This window comes from Rhinatrema bivittatum, chromosome 13 (assembly GCF_901001135.1).
Source record: "Rhinatrema bivittatum chromosome 13, aRhiBiv1.1, whole genome shotgun sequence".
Taxonomy (NCBI): domain Eukaryota; kingdom Metazoa; phylum Chordata; class Amphibia; order Gymnophiona; family Rhinatrematidae; genus Rhinatrema; species Rhinatrema bivittatum.
Window position 1 is genome coordinate 6,028,456 of NC_042627.1, and position 15,966 is coordinate 6,044,421.

General features: G+C 49.7%; 1 protein-coding gene across 3 annotated transcripts in view; it reads left to right on the forward strand.

The window, feature by feature from the left end:
• The window catches only part of GRK2 (G protein-coupled receptor kinase 2), a 115,796-nt gene that overhangs the window by 69,706 nt on the left and 30,124 nt on the right, over window positions 1–15,966 (forward strand). For all 3 annotated transcript variants that reach the window (XM_029575926.1, XM_029575924.1, XM_029575925.1), the window contains exons 10-16: window positions 3,580–3,658; window positions 4,206–4,336; window positions 4,478–4,572; window positions 4,781–4,888; window positions 6,472–6,538; window positions 7,781–7,881; window positions 13,218–13,284. In XM_029575926.1, the coding sequence (XP_029431786.1) occupies window positions 3,580–3,658; window positions 4,206–4,336; window positions 4,478–4,572; window positions 4,781–4,888; window positions 6,472–6,538; window positions 7,781–7,881; window positions 13,218–13,284 (648 nt within the window). The remainder of the gene's footprint in view (window positions 1–3,579; window positions 3,659–4,205; window positions 4,337–4,477; window positions 4,573–4,780; window positions 4,889–6,471; window positions 6,539–7,780; window positions 7,882–13,217; window positions 13,285–15,966) is intronic.

The window sequence follows — 15,966 nt, forward strand, 5'->3', positions numbered from 1 at the left end:
TTGACTCTTTTCTTTGAGGAGTGGGCCAAGATAACATCGGACCAATGGGTCCTAAGTGTGAAAAAACAAGGTTATGCTTTAGATTTTGCTCGCTTGCTAAAAGATTTGTTCATGGTGTCTCCTTGCGCATTTGCAAACAAAAGGTGGGTGGTTCGAGAGACCAACCGTTTACAGATGCTGGGAGCCATCATCCCCGTACCTGTGGGGGACCAGGTAATGGGAAGGTACTTACTTCATTTACTGTGTGGTCCCAAAGAAGGAAGGGACTTTTCACCCAGTCCTGGATCCGAAAAAGGTGAACTTTCGGATGGAGACCCTATGTTTGGTGATTGCAGTGGTGCGCAAGGAAGAGTTTTTGGCCAATCCGGATTTGACTGAAGCTTACTTGCACATAGCAATCCAGCCAGGTCATCAAAGACTTTTGAGGTAGTGTTCCAAGAACCTTCACCAACGTGATGGTTGTGATGGCGGTGGCTCTCGGGAAGGAGAGCATCCTAGTTCACCTGTATCTGGACGATTGGCTTATTCGGTCGAAGTCAGAGGGCCTTTGCAGACAGGTAGTGGCAGAGGTACTGCATGGTTACGGTCCCTGGATTGGGTTGTGAATCTATCAAAGAGTCAGCTAACCCCTTCTCAAGTGTTGGAGATCCAGGGGGCACATTTCGACATCAAGATTGGGAGAGGTTGTTTCTCACCATGGAATGGATCAACAAGCTGCAGAGGCAGGTTCGTGACTTGTTGGAGAATGCAGTTCCCAGAGTGTGGGATTACCTGCAGGCTCTCAGCTCCATGGCTTCCATATTGGAATTGGTTCCATGGGCATTTGCTCGTATGAGACCGCTGCAGAATACGTTTCTTTCCCGGTGGGATCCGTTGTTGGAGCAGTTTCATCTACTGTTGCCTCTTATGGAAGTGGCCAGGTCAAGTCTCTCATGGATGGCTTGGTCAGGACCACTTGACTCGAGGTGTACCCTTAGAGGTTCCAAATTGGATAGTGATCACAACTGATGCCAGCCTCTCCGGTTGGGGGACTATGTGTCAGAATTAGTTGGCACAGGGCTGGTGGCTGCCGGAAAAGGCATCTGGTCTATCAATTGTTTAGAGTCAAGAGCAGTGCGCCTCGCGTTGTGCCTTTCTTCCTCTTACGGGGTGGCTGGCAAGATTTTTATCAGACAATGCGACAATGGTGGCGTACATCAACCGACAGGGTGGTACCAAGAGTCGGGCAGTGACTCAGGCGGCCCAGGAATTAATTCACTGGGCAGAAAAAAATCTGGAGTTATTGGCAGCCTCTCACATAGCCGGGATAGACAAGTTTAAGCAGATTTTCTCAATCGTCGTCAACTGGATCCTGGGGAGTGGGAGTTGTCGGAGGAAGCAATGCAGCTTATCCGTCACAGGTGGGGCATTCCCTGCTTAGACTTGTTGGCAACTCAGTGCCAAGGCTCCACGCTTCTTCGGTCGCAGAAGGGAGCACGGAGTGGAAGGAGTCGACGCCTTAGTACTCTTTCATGGCTGAAAGAAATTCTCCTGTACGTTTTTCCGCCGTGGCATTGGTGGGCAAAATATTGAGATGAATTGAGATTAATCTGGGAGAGGTGATTCTAGTGGTGCTGGAGTGACCTCAGCAGCCCTGGTTTGCAGATTTGATCAATTTCATGGTAGACAGGCCGCTGCATCTTCGCTCATCTTCTCAACCTCCTGCGTCAAAGTCCCATATTTTCAGATCAAACGGCTCACTTCTGTCTCACGGTTTGGCTTTTAAGAAGAAGCATCTAAGGGCCAAAGGATATCCTGAGGATGTCATTTCCACTCTGTTGCAAGCTAGGAAGACTTCAACATCCTTGGCCTATGTGAGGGTGTGGAGAATCTTTGAGGTGTGTGCATAGAGCAGGGTGTTGAACCTACTCGAGTGTTGGTCATGCACATTTTGACCTTCTTACAACAGGGGTTGGTGAAAGTTTTATCCTTTAACTCCCTCAGAGTTCAGGTGGTGGCATTGGGCTTCCTTAGAAGCAAGGTGCAGGGAGTAGCCTTAATTGCAGATCCAGATACGGTGCATTTTTTCTCTGGGGGCAGGGGGGCAAAGCATTTGCGGTCTCTGGTGCAGAAGTTGTGTCCCCCATGGAGCCTTAACTTGGTTCTCAGGGGTTTGTGTACGGCTCAGTTTGAACCGATCAAAACGGTGGCAATTTGTTCCGCTAGGGGAATTTCGGAGCTACAGGCCCTATCGTGGAGGGATCCTTTTCTTAGAATTACGGATAATGTAGTCTCTTTGCGTACAGTTCCTTCTTTTCTTCTGAAGATGGTATCGTCTTTTCATTTGAATCAGTTGGTGGAGCTACCAGCTTTTCCAACTCTGGTCGCAACTGCGCCTCACGTGAGAGAGTTAAGGCTTTTGGATGTGAAACGGGCCTTGCTGCGTATCTTAAGGTCACTAATAGTTTTCAGCTATCAGATAATTGTTTTGTGCTATGGAGTGGCACAAAGAAGGTACATAAGGCTTCAAAATTCACCATAGCACGGTAGCTGAAAGAAGCGATTGGTTTGGCGTCTTATGTCAGGGTCACACTGTTCCTGAGGGATTGAGAGCTCACTCTACTCAATCGTAAGCGGCATCCTGGGCCAAATGCCAGCAAGTGTCACTGCAAGAGATTTGTAGGGAGGCTACTTGGAAATCGTTGCACACTTTTGCCAAACATTATCGTTTTGATGTCCAGGCTACAGATGCCATGGGCTTTGGTGAAAGTGTGCTTCGAGCAGGACTCTCGTAGTCAAACTTGGGTACATCCCAGGAGTCTGGACTGATCTGGGTACGTACAGGGAAAGGAAAATTGGTTCTTACCTGCTAATGTTTGTTCCTGTAGTACCACGGATCAGTACAGAGTCCCGCCCAGTTGGGGTGAAGAGGATCGGAGAGTCCGCTTGCTCTGTGATTGTAAATAGACTGAAGAATGACACAGGTTTCATTTGGCTTTCTTCTGTTGGAAACAGTCCTTTCTAACGTTAACATTACAGGGTTTTCCACGTCCTACTGCTCTTTCGGGGGGACGTGTTATGTGGGATGTGTTTGTTTAGGTTCAGTGGTATCTTGGCTTGGGTACAGGTCAATACTGAGGTGGCACACTAGGTTATATGCCGGTGTCAGCGAAACTTTCTCTCCATCTGCTGGAAGGGAGGCAAAACGTAGGAGTCTGGACTGATCCATGGTACTACAGGAACGAAAATTAGCAGGTAAGAGCCAAGTTTCCTATCAATGCCCCCACCTTTCCTGCAAGAGATGGCTAAAAGGTGTTTCTTGAGCCAATCTGGTTTTCAGGGTATGCACAAGGAAGTAAGTATGAGAAAGGTTAGGAGCATCAATAACTTGCTGGGCTGAGTCAGAGGCACGGTTCGTTCTTTTCTTTGTGACTCTATTTCCTGATTTGATTTATTAAAGTTATAAGTGACTAAAAGTTCTAATCTCCCTGACTTGAGAGATTTGAGTTAATCTTAATTAAACAATTCCTTTAAAATCCAGTTTCACTTCAGGAAAGCCTCTGGTAGCATCTTCACATGACTTTACTTTTTCTCCTGCAGGATTGCCCATTCATTGTCTGCATGACCTACGCCTTCCATACGCCAGACAAACTCTGCTTCATCTTGGACCTCATGAATGGTACAAGTGGAAATCAATCTTACAAACTCCCATCATTCACTTCAAAGTCTCTAAAAAGAGACATGGGGAAACTAGCACATGCATACAGAGTGTGTCACATCTAGGACTGGAGGGCTCAGGGGGTTGGCACAGGGATACAGTACAGAGCCTCTCGCTCTAGGACTCTGTAGTTTATGGGATTGGCACAGGGGTATTCCGAACCTGTCGCCTCTGGATTCCAGGTTTGAAGCCAATCTGTGAAATTTTGTGGTCTCAATCCAATCTTCCTGGTAAAAGTGAACTCCTCCTCAACAATTGCCAGTAATATTGGCACAGATTTTTTTTTTTCCATTTCTCTTCCTCCAAGATGCCAGGGACAGTAAAAGCAGGGTGACTGATGTGGCTTCCACGTCTGGTGCTGGTCACTCCAGAGCAGTCTGGGGACGCTGTACAGGGTTGGGAATTTCTCTGCCTCTCCCAACATCCCGTCAGGCCCCCCCTGCTGTCACCGCTGCTCCTTCTCTCTTTGTTACGGAGGCCCAAACGGTGCTTTCTTCCTCTCCTGCAGGAGGTGATCTGCACTACCACCTCTCGCAGCATGGTGTGTTCTCAGAGGCTGAGATGCGGTTCTACGCAGCAGAGATTATCCTGGGCCTGGAGCACATGCACAACCGTTTTGTTGTGTACAGGGACCTTAAGGTGAGGAAGGGAAGGGCGGAAAGGGAGCTGCGCCTTCTCTGGCAGTCCGTGCAGAGAGTCATAAGAGAGAGAGAGCTGCTTGTAAGTCTGCATTGGTATAACCGAGGATGTCACCTCTGTAATGCTTTTGTTTTCATGCAGCCAGCCAACATCCTACTGGACGAGTATGGCCACGTGAGAATATCTGACCTGGGACTGGCCTGTGACTTCTCAAAAAAGAAACCTCATGCTAGTGTGTGAGTATTGAACAGGTCTCTTGCAGTGCATTTTTTTTTCTTACCACCAGGGCTCCTGCACCGTTCCTTACAGCACCTCCTGCTGGGAGAGGCTGGGACTGCAGGAACCGTGAGCCCCCCCCCCCCCCATAGTCTGTGTTCTTTCACCAGTCCGTATAGCACCTCCTACTGAGCGAACGTGAGTTTGACCCAGTCTTGCTGGTTTTAGGGGTACTCATGGATATATGGCGCCTGAGGTCCTGCAGAAGGGAGTGGCGTATGACAGCAGTGCTGACTGGTTCTCCCTGGGCTGTATGCTCTTCAAGCTGCTGAGAGGGTAAGTGTGAGAACTGAATACCTTTTATTAATGCCTATGACAGGTGCACACCCACCCCACCTCCATGATTTGTGCCTGTGCAGATCCTCCCAGAACCCCCCAGTGTCTCTGACAGGTAGGCAGGGGTGGTGCGGGCGACGGCCTCTGAACAGCTGATCTAGAGCTGTAAACATGAAGGGGAAATATCTGACCAGGTTTATTCAACTGGAAGAAATTACTGCTTCCCCACCACCACCATCACTGCCACCTTTTTTCGCTCTTCCCCTTCCATTTTTTCCTTCGCTGAAAGCTTCCAGGTTTCTTAGTTTGGCTTTTCTCTCCTGTTTAATCGTAGGGCTGATTAATTCCTGGATATGTTAGCGTCTGCACAGCATTAACACACATTTTTCAATGAAAATGGAATATTTAAACAGGGTTCCTTCCTTTTGAAGTCGGTCTTCAGCGGTTTGTACTGTATTCAGACTTTGTGTTGGCCGAGCTACATCTAGTGCTGCGTGTGACGAAGCATTGAGCAGCCCCCAAACATAGTGCTGCACAAAGACCTTCTCACAAACCCAGCGCGTGGTGGTGCATGCGGGGCCTGCTTTTTCCTGCAGGTGCGATGGCAGTAGTGAGAGCAGGTTAAGGGCCGAAGGACCTGCGTCCCCACAGTTCCATGGCCAGAGATGGTCGCTGTATTCGTGGCCATGGAATTGTGGAAAACAGAGAGGCTTGCTTGTTTACTTTGATTGAAGCCCTGATTGAAAGACTCTTTTTTTTTTTTTCATTCAGGCGTCGTCTTCTCATGTTAAAGCTGAATCCGTTCTCCCTTCGTCGACTTGCAGATCTGGCCCGGCCCTTGGTGCCTGCCGGTGCCCTGCTCTCCTCTCATCACGGAGAGTTTGGCTTCTGCAGCCGACGATGGGATTGGCTGCGGGATTTTTCTTGTAAGGTGCTGGGTTATATTTGAGCTGATTCCCAAAGCAAGAGGTGAACCAAAAACATTCTGTCAGGGCTTTGATTACATTTTAAGGTTTGGTCCAAGAAGCCAAAATGTGGATGTGTCCACTTGTTGTTGAACTTCAAAATAGAAATCCAAATTTTAAACGAAAACAATTTTGGGAGGTCACATTTGTCCACCTTCTACTTTTTAGAAATTTTCTCATGTTGGTTAGTAAAATGGGTCCAAAAGAAGCTGTGGTTTTTTTTTTCATCTTGCCCGCATCATCTTCATCCCTCCTTAGAGTCCAGATTCTCCCTTGTACCCAAATCCTCCTCTTCCTCGTCTCTCTTCCTGGGTCATCCTTCTTTTTCCCTCCGAGACTGTGGCCTCCCCAGAGCCCGGGGCCTCCTCCTCCTCCCTTCTTAGACACCAGGCCTTCCTCTTCACTGCGATCTTCTGAATCCTCCTCCCTTCCCGTACCTGTATCCCCTCCTTTCTCTTCAGCCCCTCAGTCCTGTACGTTCTACCTTTTTTGTGGAACTTCTGGAACCCTTTCCGGCCTCCGACCTTTGCTCTGCCTGAAGTTGATGCCTCAGTTTCTGGTTTCTGACTGCCTGAATATCTTCTCTTTTCAAATGGTGATTTCCTTGTTTTCTTTCAGGCACAGCCCATTCCGGCAGCACAAGACGAAAGACAAGCACGAGATTGATCGCATGACACTGACTATGGTGAGCTACCTGCCGGTCTCTCATGGCATTATCAGAGACCTCAATTTACCTTCAGTCTCCAATAATTTATCAGAAGAAAATGTGTTACCGGCACTGTCTGCCTCACTCCATGTCATCATTTCTCCATTGCTAGTTTTATAAATCCCCCCCATCCCAGGGCACTATGCAGACATGCACTGTACAGGTAGTCAGCACTGAATTTCAGGCTGCTTCCTCCAGTATTATAGTGGGCCAGCTGGAGAAGATTTGGGGCATGCAGTTCCCAGAGATCCCTCCTATCCTGGCACATCCTCTTCAGTGTGAAATTAATTAAAATATATAGTTGCGATGGAGAAGGTACAGAGAAGAGGGAAACCAAAATGATAAAGGGGATGGAACAGCTCCCCTATGAGGAAAGACTGAAGAGGTTAGGGCTGTTCAGCTTGGAGAAGAGACGACGGAGGGGGGATATGATAGAGGTGTTTAAGATAATGAGAGGTCTAGAACGGGTAGATGTGACTCGGTTATTTACACTTTTGAATAATAGAAGGACTAGGGGGCACTCCATGAAGTTAACATGGGGCACATTTAAAACTAATCGGAGAAAGTTCTTTTTCACTCAACGCACAATTAAACTCTGGAATTTGTTGCCAGAGGATGTGGTTAGTGCAGTTAGTATAGCTGTGTTTAAAAAAGGATTGGATAAGTTCTTGGAGAAGTCCATTACCTGCTATTAAGTTCACTTAGAGAATAGCCACTGCCATTAGCAATGGTAACATGGAATAGACTTAGTTTTTGGGTAATTGTCAGGTTCTTATGGCCTGGATTGGCCACTGTTGGAAACAGGATGCTGGGCTTGATGGACCCTTGGTCTGACCCAGTATGGCATGTTCTTATGTTCTAATTACAAATAAGAAAACAAGCAAAGCACCTGGGGCTGATGGATTCCATATAAATCATGTTTGGTTTTAGCAAAAGACTGCTAGAACCAGTCTTCCTAGCACGATAGACATGCTCACTCCATGACTTGCTGAACGTGGAGGGAGTGTGGAAGGGTGTGGAGGAAATGGAAGCAGTGACTCCACTTGATGCATGGGTCCATATTACACTCTGCTGGTAGAATTGTTTTTTGTTTTTGTTTCTTTTTTATAGTTTTGGTGAAATAAAGTGGCACAGGATAAATAGATTTATCATCCATGTGGTGTACTCTGTGATATCACAGGAGACTAACGCCCCCCATCTCTCTCTCTCCTGAACCTGCAGGCTGTAGAGCTTCCGGATGCCTTCTCCACAGAACTGCGGTCCCTGTTGGAGGGTCTCCTACAGAGAGATGTGAACCGCCGGCTCGGCTGTCTGGGCAGAGGGTGAGACTGAGTGTCTGCGGGTGCCCTCGCCCACCTATCTGTGCACGCGCCTGCCTCTCTCTCTGTCTCTGTGTGAGCCCTTGCTTGTTCTGTATCTGGGTGAATGGGTGCCCATATGTGTGTGGGTTTGGGTATGTATATATATATATGTATGTATGTGTATGTATATATATGTGTATGTATGTGTATGTATATATATGTGTATGTATATGTATGTATATATATACATATATATATACATGTGGGGGGTGCCTCTGCTGGAACGGTGGTGCTTGTGTGTCTCTGTCTGGGGGGGGGGGGGTACTGGAGCTTGTGTATGTGTATTCCTGTATATGTCTGTGGTAGAGCAATGGTGCTTGCTTGTGTGAGTGTGTGCTCCTGTATATGTTTGTGGGCGGGGCGGTTGTGCTTGTGTGTGTGCCTGTTTGTCTGGGGGGTGGGGGTTGTGTGTGTGTGTGTGTGCTTGTATATGTCAGGAGGTGGGAGCGGGAGTATATGCCTGTATATGTCTGGGAGGATGTGTGTGTGTGTGTGTGTGTGTGGTGCGTGCGTGCGTGCGTGCGTGCGTGCCCAGGTCTGGATTTCAGCAGAGGTAACTGTCTCTGTCACCCAATTGTGATAGGCACCGGAGCGTTTTGTCTTTGTGCCTCTATCTAGACCTGCCTCCTTGCCACTTACCTAAAGTGGCTGTGGCCTTATCCTGCAGTGGCCTCACCCCATGCTGAGTTAATTCAGCGCAGGGTCGGCAGCCAATCCCTTGCATGCTCCAGGCCTTGCCCAGGAAGCCCGAGTGGGAGGAGGGGGCCGGGGGCTGCTGCAGACCCCGTGCTGAATTTGTTTTCAAGTTGCTGCCCCCATGAGGCCACAGCTGGAAGGGGGTGGCTTGGGAGTGCTTGCCCCATTCTGCAGCTCGAGGAGGGGGGGAGGGAGGGGTTGTCGGAAATGTAAATCTGGCCCTGTATGTGTCTGTATAGATCTGGGGGGGGATCAGTGGTGCTGGGGTGGGGGGGGGGGGGGTTTACCACATCTGTCGTAGTCTTCCTTCCCTTCACGTTCCCCACTGCCTTTTTCTCTTTCATTCTCTCTGTAGATACAAAAATTGCAAAAGCAGTGTAGAAGTAGAGAGCATTATATAAAAATGTAATTCCCTGTACGTACCCGGATCAGTCCAGACTCCTGGGTTTTGCCCCCCCTCGAGCAGATGGAGACAGAGACGTTTTCAAAACAAACCTCTGCCTTATATAGGATGGCGCTACCTACAGTCCGGCAGTATTTCTCTGTCTCCAGCAGATGGTGGAGGTGCAAGGCCTACAGTCTGTGCGGATTGCTCATTGGAGTTAGAGTAGTGAGTTCTGTGAGTTTTCGGTCTGTAAAACCTTTTTACTTTGATTTAAAAAAAAAAAAAGCAGTTTCTGACCTGAACCTCCCAGAGGGTTTGTACGGTCTTGAGGGGACCATCCCTCACTGGTAGTTGAGGCAGTTCATTTTTGAAGTCTCGGCACTGGGAGTGTGGGCAGCTATGTGCAGCAATTTTGCCTTGCGAGCGGGCCTTCGCTGGGTTCAGCAGTTACAGGCTAATGCTGGTCTTTCTGATGCATAAGCACAGCAAGCAGGGCGTCTGGAAGCTTCAATCGCTTACAGTGCGGATGCACTTTATGATCTGTTGCGGACTTCGGCCAGATCCATGATGTCGGCAGACTTGGCTCGTCTGTTCCTGTGGTTAAGAAACTGGTTGGCAGATATTTCCTCCAAGGCTCAGCTGGGATCGTTGCCTTTCAAGGGTAAATTGCTTTTTGGCAAGGACCTTGAGGATTTGATTCAATCCCTGCGGGAGAACAAGGTTCACCGACTGCCAGAGCATAGGCCCAAGTCGAGGGGCTCCTTTTCTTCACGGTCTCGATTCAGAGGGAATCGGAGATTTTGTCTGCTCAGAGCTCCAGCTTCTTCCTTTCGGCAAGCGTCCGTTCGCCATCAGTCCTGGTCTCAGCCCTTTCATGGATGACGCTTTGGCAGAACCGGGGCTACCCAGTCCGCATCTGGGGCCGAGTTTTCCCAATGAAGGGATGCCAACCCATTCCTCAATTCCAGCTATCGGGGGCAGATTGTCCCTGTTTTACAAGAAATGGGTCAAGGTGACGGCTGACCAGTGGGTCCTTACTGTGATAAATCAAGGCTACGCTTTAGATTTTGCACACCACCTTCCAGAGCGGCTTCTGGTCTCCCCATGCAATTACGAAGAGAAACGACAGGCAGTACAAGATACCGCCTCAATCCCAGGGAATGGGAGCTCACAGACGAAACTTTCCAGCTCATATGCGACATGTGGGGCATACCCCGCATAGATCTTATGGCAACGTTTCAGAACGCCAAGGCTCTGCACTTCTTCAGTCGCTGCAGAGAAACAGGAACAGAAGGGGTAGATGCCCTGGTGCTGCCCTGGCTGACCGGCGTGCTGCTGTATGTCTTCCCTCCTTGGCTGCTGATAGGCAAAGTGCTCAGGAGAGTGGAGATACACCCAGCAGAAGTCACCCTCGTAGCTCGAGTGGCCGTGATGGCCTTGGTTTGCGGACCTGTTCAATCAGGCAGTGGGGGGGTCCCCTGCGGTTGCCATTGCTCCCGGACCTTCTCTATCAAGGGCCCATGTGTTTGGAAGAGGTTGATCATTTTTGTCTAATGGCATGGCTCTTGAGAGGCGCCGCCTGAGGAGCAAAGGGTATTCGAATGCTGTGGTGGCAACACTTCTCCAGTCGTGCAAGACATCCACCAGCCTCGCGAATGTGTGAGTGTGGAGGATCTTTGAATCTTGGTCCATGGATCGGGCGATTGTTCCTACTCGGTCTTCGGTGTCAGATATTTTAGGTTTCTTACAATCATGACTCGCCAAGGGCTTATCGTGTAGTTCCCTGAGGGTTCAGGTGGCTGCTCTTGGTTGTTTGCGTGGTTCCATTCAAGGCGTGGCGTTGGCAGCTCACCCTGATGTAGCTCGTTTCCTAAAGGGGGCAAAGTATTTACGTCCCCCGATCAGGCACCCTTGTCCTTCTTGGAATCTGAACTTGGTTCTCTCAGCTCTGTGTACGGCGCCCTTTGAGCCTCTGAAAATGGCTACAATAAAGGATCTCACGTTAAAGGTGATTTTCCTTATCGCTATCACATCTGCTCGCAGGGTATCGGAGCTCCAGGCTCTATCCTGTAGGGAGCCGTTTCTGAGAATTTCAGATTCTGGTGTGTCCTTGCGGATGGTTCCTTCCTTTTTCCGAACGTGGTGTCTCCTTTTCACGTGAATCAGTCAGTGGAGCTTCCATTGTTTCCCGTTTTGGACCGGTCAGAACCTATGTCTAAAGACTTACGGAAGCTGGATGTTCGGGGGGTGTTGCGTTATCTGGAAGTTACTAACGCGTTTCGTGTGATGGACCATCTTTTTGTGCTGTGGGCTGGTCCGAAACGAGGAAATATGGCATCTAAAGCTACGATTTTGCTCTGGTTGAAAGAGGCTATAGGCTCGGAATATTTGCTGTGTAGTAAGCCTGTACCGTTTGGTCTTCGGGCTCATCCTACCCGTTCGCAGGCGGCTTCTTGGGCGGAGTGTCAAATGGTCTCACCGCAGGAGATCTGCAGGGTGGCGACTTGGAAGTCTTTGCCTACCTTTGCCAGACATTACAGACTGGATGTTCAGGCACCGGGTGAAGAAGGCTTTGGAGAAGAAGTGCTTCGAGCGGGCCTCTCCACATCCCATCCCAGGTAAGAAAGCTCTGGTACATCCCAGGAGTCTGGACTGATCCAGGTACGTACAGGGAAAGGAAAATTAGTTTCTCACCTGATAATTTTCGTTCCTGTAGTACCACGGATCAGTCCAGAGTCCTGCCCAGGGAACGCATGGAAGTAAGGGAGAGTTCGCTCAGTTATTGACTGATTTGTTTTCAGATCTGCAGAAATTGGATTCATCGTCCTCAAGTGGAGCTACAGGTTCAGTTCCTAGGAGGGTTAAGTGAACCGGTTATTTCTTTTTCTTGTTGAAGGGTTATTGTATATAGTTATGGTGGTTTTTTGAGAGTTCCATTCTGCTTTGACATTGAGTAATACTGCCGGACTGTAGGTGGCACCATCCTATGTAAGGCGGAGTTTTGTTTTGAAAACTTCTGTCTCCATCTGCTGGGGGGGGGGGGGGGGCAAAACCCAGGAGTCTGGACTGATCCGTGGTACTACAGGAACGAAAATTATCAGGTAAGAACTAATTTTCCTTTAATAGAATGGGTTGCGTTAGATATTGCTGATTAATGGGCTGTCGGGCACTGCCAGGTGGAGACTCCTGGGTTTGGTTTCTGGCTCAGGTCTTCAGCTCTTGTGTAAGTTTCTGCAGCATCCTTGGCCCCAGCTGCAGAAGAAGCGCTCACGGTCCTTCTGGTCGGGGGGGGGAGGGATTTTCTGAGCCATTGCCCAATGGCAATGCTTCGTTTGAGACCCCTGGTCAAGGGTCGTTACTGCTAGGACTGGGATAAGCTGGGGGGGCTATAAAAGTAACAGGAACCCTCCCTGCCCCCCAAGTAGATGCAAATTGAAGGCTCTTGATGCCCAATCTCCACCCTGCTTCCGACTAAGCTGGGAGTACAAAGGAGGAAACTGCTGGGCCACCCCCCAAAAATGTAATTAAGGGAGATTTTTTCTGGGAAGAGTTGGCAAAGCATTTTCCTTTCTTTCTTTTTTTTTTTTCTATCCATTCTCCATCTGCCTCTTATTTTCCCTCCTTTGCTCTCTGCATTCTCCCCCCCCCCCCCTCATTGATTTCCTTTCTTAAGGACTTTCCACGGGCAGGAACTTTTACTGCCCCTCTTCCCCCAGCCTCGGGGGGGGGGGGGGGAGGTGTGCGTGAGTGTTCCCTACTGGGAACGGCGTGGGGCATGCCCGGTACCCACTGGGCAAGACTCCTCCCAAGGGAAGCTGCGTGGCAACGTTTCCTTCTCCTCGCAGGTCTGCAGGCCCCGTGGGCTCTGTGAAACTTGCCTGCCTTACAGCCATAGGGCACCGCCTAGTTTGCTGCCGGGTCTCGTGTTTTCCCCCAGCATTGTCCGGTATGACGTCTCTGTATCTCTTTCTTCTCTCATTTTCTAGCTCTCTTTCTAGTCTCCTCTTCTCTCTCTTCTCTCTTTCTCTCTCATTTCCATCTCTCTCTTTTCTCCTTTTATCTCTTTTCTTCTCTGTTTCTCTTCTTTCTCTCTCTCTTTCTCTCTCTCTCTGCTCTCTGTCTCTCTCTTTCTCTCTCTTTCTCTCTCTTTCTCTCTCTCTCTTTCTCTGTCTCTGTCTCTCTCTCTCTCTCTCTCTCTCTCTCTCTCTCGCTGCAGAGCTTTGGAGGTGAAAGAGGATCCTTTCTTCCGAGGGATGGACTGGCAGATGGTGTTTCTGCAGAAGGTGAGACATGGCTTTTTTTTTTTTGTTTTGTTTTCTTTTGCCTTTTTTGGCCTTCAGCTTAACCCCATCCAGGTCTGAGAGCTCATGCTGTGAGCCTTCGCTTGCAACCACCCAGGGATTTTTTTTTTCTCCTGTTTTACAATCCCTCTCGGTTTACATTTAGCCAGAGGCCACGCACCAGGGCTCCTTCAGAAATTTGTCAATCCTGGGCCCGAGGTCTGGCCACTAGGAATCACCATCATGACAGCGAGAGAACATTTGTGTCACCTCTTCAGTTTTTAAAAGTTATTTCTGATTTAAAATAACATAGTAAAGACCAGAGAGGGGGAGGGGAGGGATGCTGGAGAGAGAGAGAAGGGAAATAACAAAAACTGAGGCAAGAGAGGGATCAGCAAGGGTGAGAGGAGGGAACAGAACCTCTGTATAAGGCTTTGGCCAGGTTTTTTCTGTGCTGCGGTCTGCAGTTTTTGTCACCTCTGTACCAAAGGGCCGTGTGGTGAGATTTTCCTAAATTCCTACAGCTGCAGAACTTCTACGGGGTTGGAAGCAGTTAGACTAGAAGAGAAGAGGTCATGGGAGTGCTAACGTTGGGCCCGATGCAAACACAGCGCTTAGCCAAGCCCGCTGTTTACCCCGCGGTTGGATGCGCGTTCGGATGCGCATCCGCAGCCCCTTATGTTATAAGGGGATTAGCGTGGCCGCAACGTGTTTCAACGCGCCACTGAGCTAATAGCGCTCATCACGTGCAAATGCATGTCAATGAAGCTATTAGTTATTCATCCCGCCATGCAAAAAAAAACAAACCGTGCGCCGGACCCGCGCATTTCTACGATCAGAAATTAACGCCTGCCCAGAACAAGCATTAATTTCTGAGCAGCCCAAAAAGTTGGACAGAAAAGCAGAAAATTTCATGGCGATATTAAGTCGGAGGAACCAAAAGTTAAAAAAAAAAAAAAAGTGCCGGTGGTCAAGTTAGGGAAACGGACGCTCGTAAATATGAGCGCCCGCTTTCCTAACCCACGGACAGCCGACCTCTCCTTGGCGCCCGCTGCCAAGAACACAGTAGAGTTGCCCCAGTTGACTCCAGCACCTCCTGGGCAGCGTGACCCCTAATTAAAGTATTGCCTGGCGCCCCCAGGAGAGATGCCTGAGCACCAGCTTTCTGCGCACTTCCATTGCATCGGCCCCGTTTTGCGGGTATTTACGGATTAATGCAGCAGCCCTTCAGGACAGCTGGAACTGATACGGAGGTCAAAGAAACACAAAACCTGCCGATCATCCTTCCATTAACTAAATTGCACGTGAAGCCGACGAGAAGTGGCAGTGTGAAACCCCAGTCCTCCTGGATCAGGGATCTCCTGGATGAGGTCTGGGGGGGGGCTTGTGTTTGAGGTGCATTCAGTGAGACGATACGCACCGGCCGAGGACCGAAGCTTAAGGTGGAAAGTAAGCAGAGGCTGCTGGGAGGGATACCGGCCAGCGTTAAGCACCAGTGCAAAGGTGAGAATAGGGCTGGGCCTGGAGAGTGCAGGTGGAAGCTGTTCAGTCGGAGACTGAGCAAAGAGCAAAGGAAATATGATCAGGGCAGACTTCTGTAAGGCCCCTCCGGGACTGCTGGTTAAAACTCTCTCCCAGGACCTGTCGTCAGCTCGGAAGGGAAAAAGAGCACCGTCGGTGGCTAAGGGCCGAGGCTTCCCTCCCCGATGACTCCAGATTACAATTAAGTAAAGGCATAAACCCACGGGGGGAAACACTAGAGCGTGGTAGGAAAACCAGCAAACTCTGCCGCTCCTGCAGCGGTGACCTCGATCCCCTTCACACCGGCGTTCACCAGAAGAAGGTCCTCCGACCCTGTAAGTGTAGATTTTGGTGGTCTGGGCTGCGGAGTGCAAAGGTCACGCTTGGTGTAGTTAACGCTGTGGGACTGTGTTTTGTTTTTTTTTTAATGAGAGCTCACACAGACCGGGAGCAGAGGGCGGAGGTTCACGTTAATCCGTCCCGTCCCAGTGTTCGGGAGATTGCGCCATGAAAGGCGTCACCCCTCGGATCTCCTTGTGCTACTGACGTAGAGTTTGTTTTTTTTTGTTCCTAAATGTGGAGAGAGCATGCAGGAAGCGAGGAAGTGCCTGAGGAAGAAGTGATAAGCCCTCCAGAGAGGGACCCCCTCCCTCCTGGCTTCCTGGCATGAATGGTGATGAAGGGAGTTTGGGGGGTGCCTGGTCTCTCACGCTAGCTTTCGCTCTGCCTAGTATCCCCCACCGCTGATCCCGCCACGAGGAGAGGTGAATGCTGCCGATGCCTTCGACATCGGATCCTTTGATGAATGAGGACACAAAGGAATTAAGGTAGGAGGCAGGGGTGGGGGGAGAGAGAGGATGCAGCTTCCCCCAGCCACCTCCTCGCCCACTCATGGAAGGTACCCGACTCCTTAACTGACTGTCAGAGACGAAAATAGTGCCCCAGTGTGAGTGGCACTCTCTTAATGTCTGGCTGTGTCTCTGTCCTTCCCTCTCTTTCTCTGTCCTTCTCCCCACCCCATTCCTTCCTCACACACACCCTCCTCCCTCCCTCCCTCCCTCACACCCATCTTCCCTCTCTTCTCTGTCCTGCTCCCACACCTCCTCCCTCCCTCACACCATCCCTCCTCCCTCCCTCACACACCCCATCTTCCCTCTCTTTCTC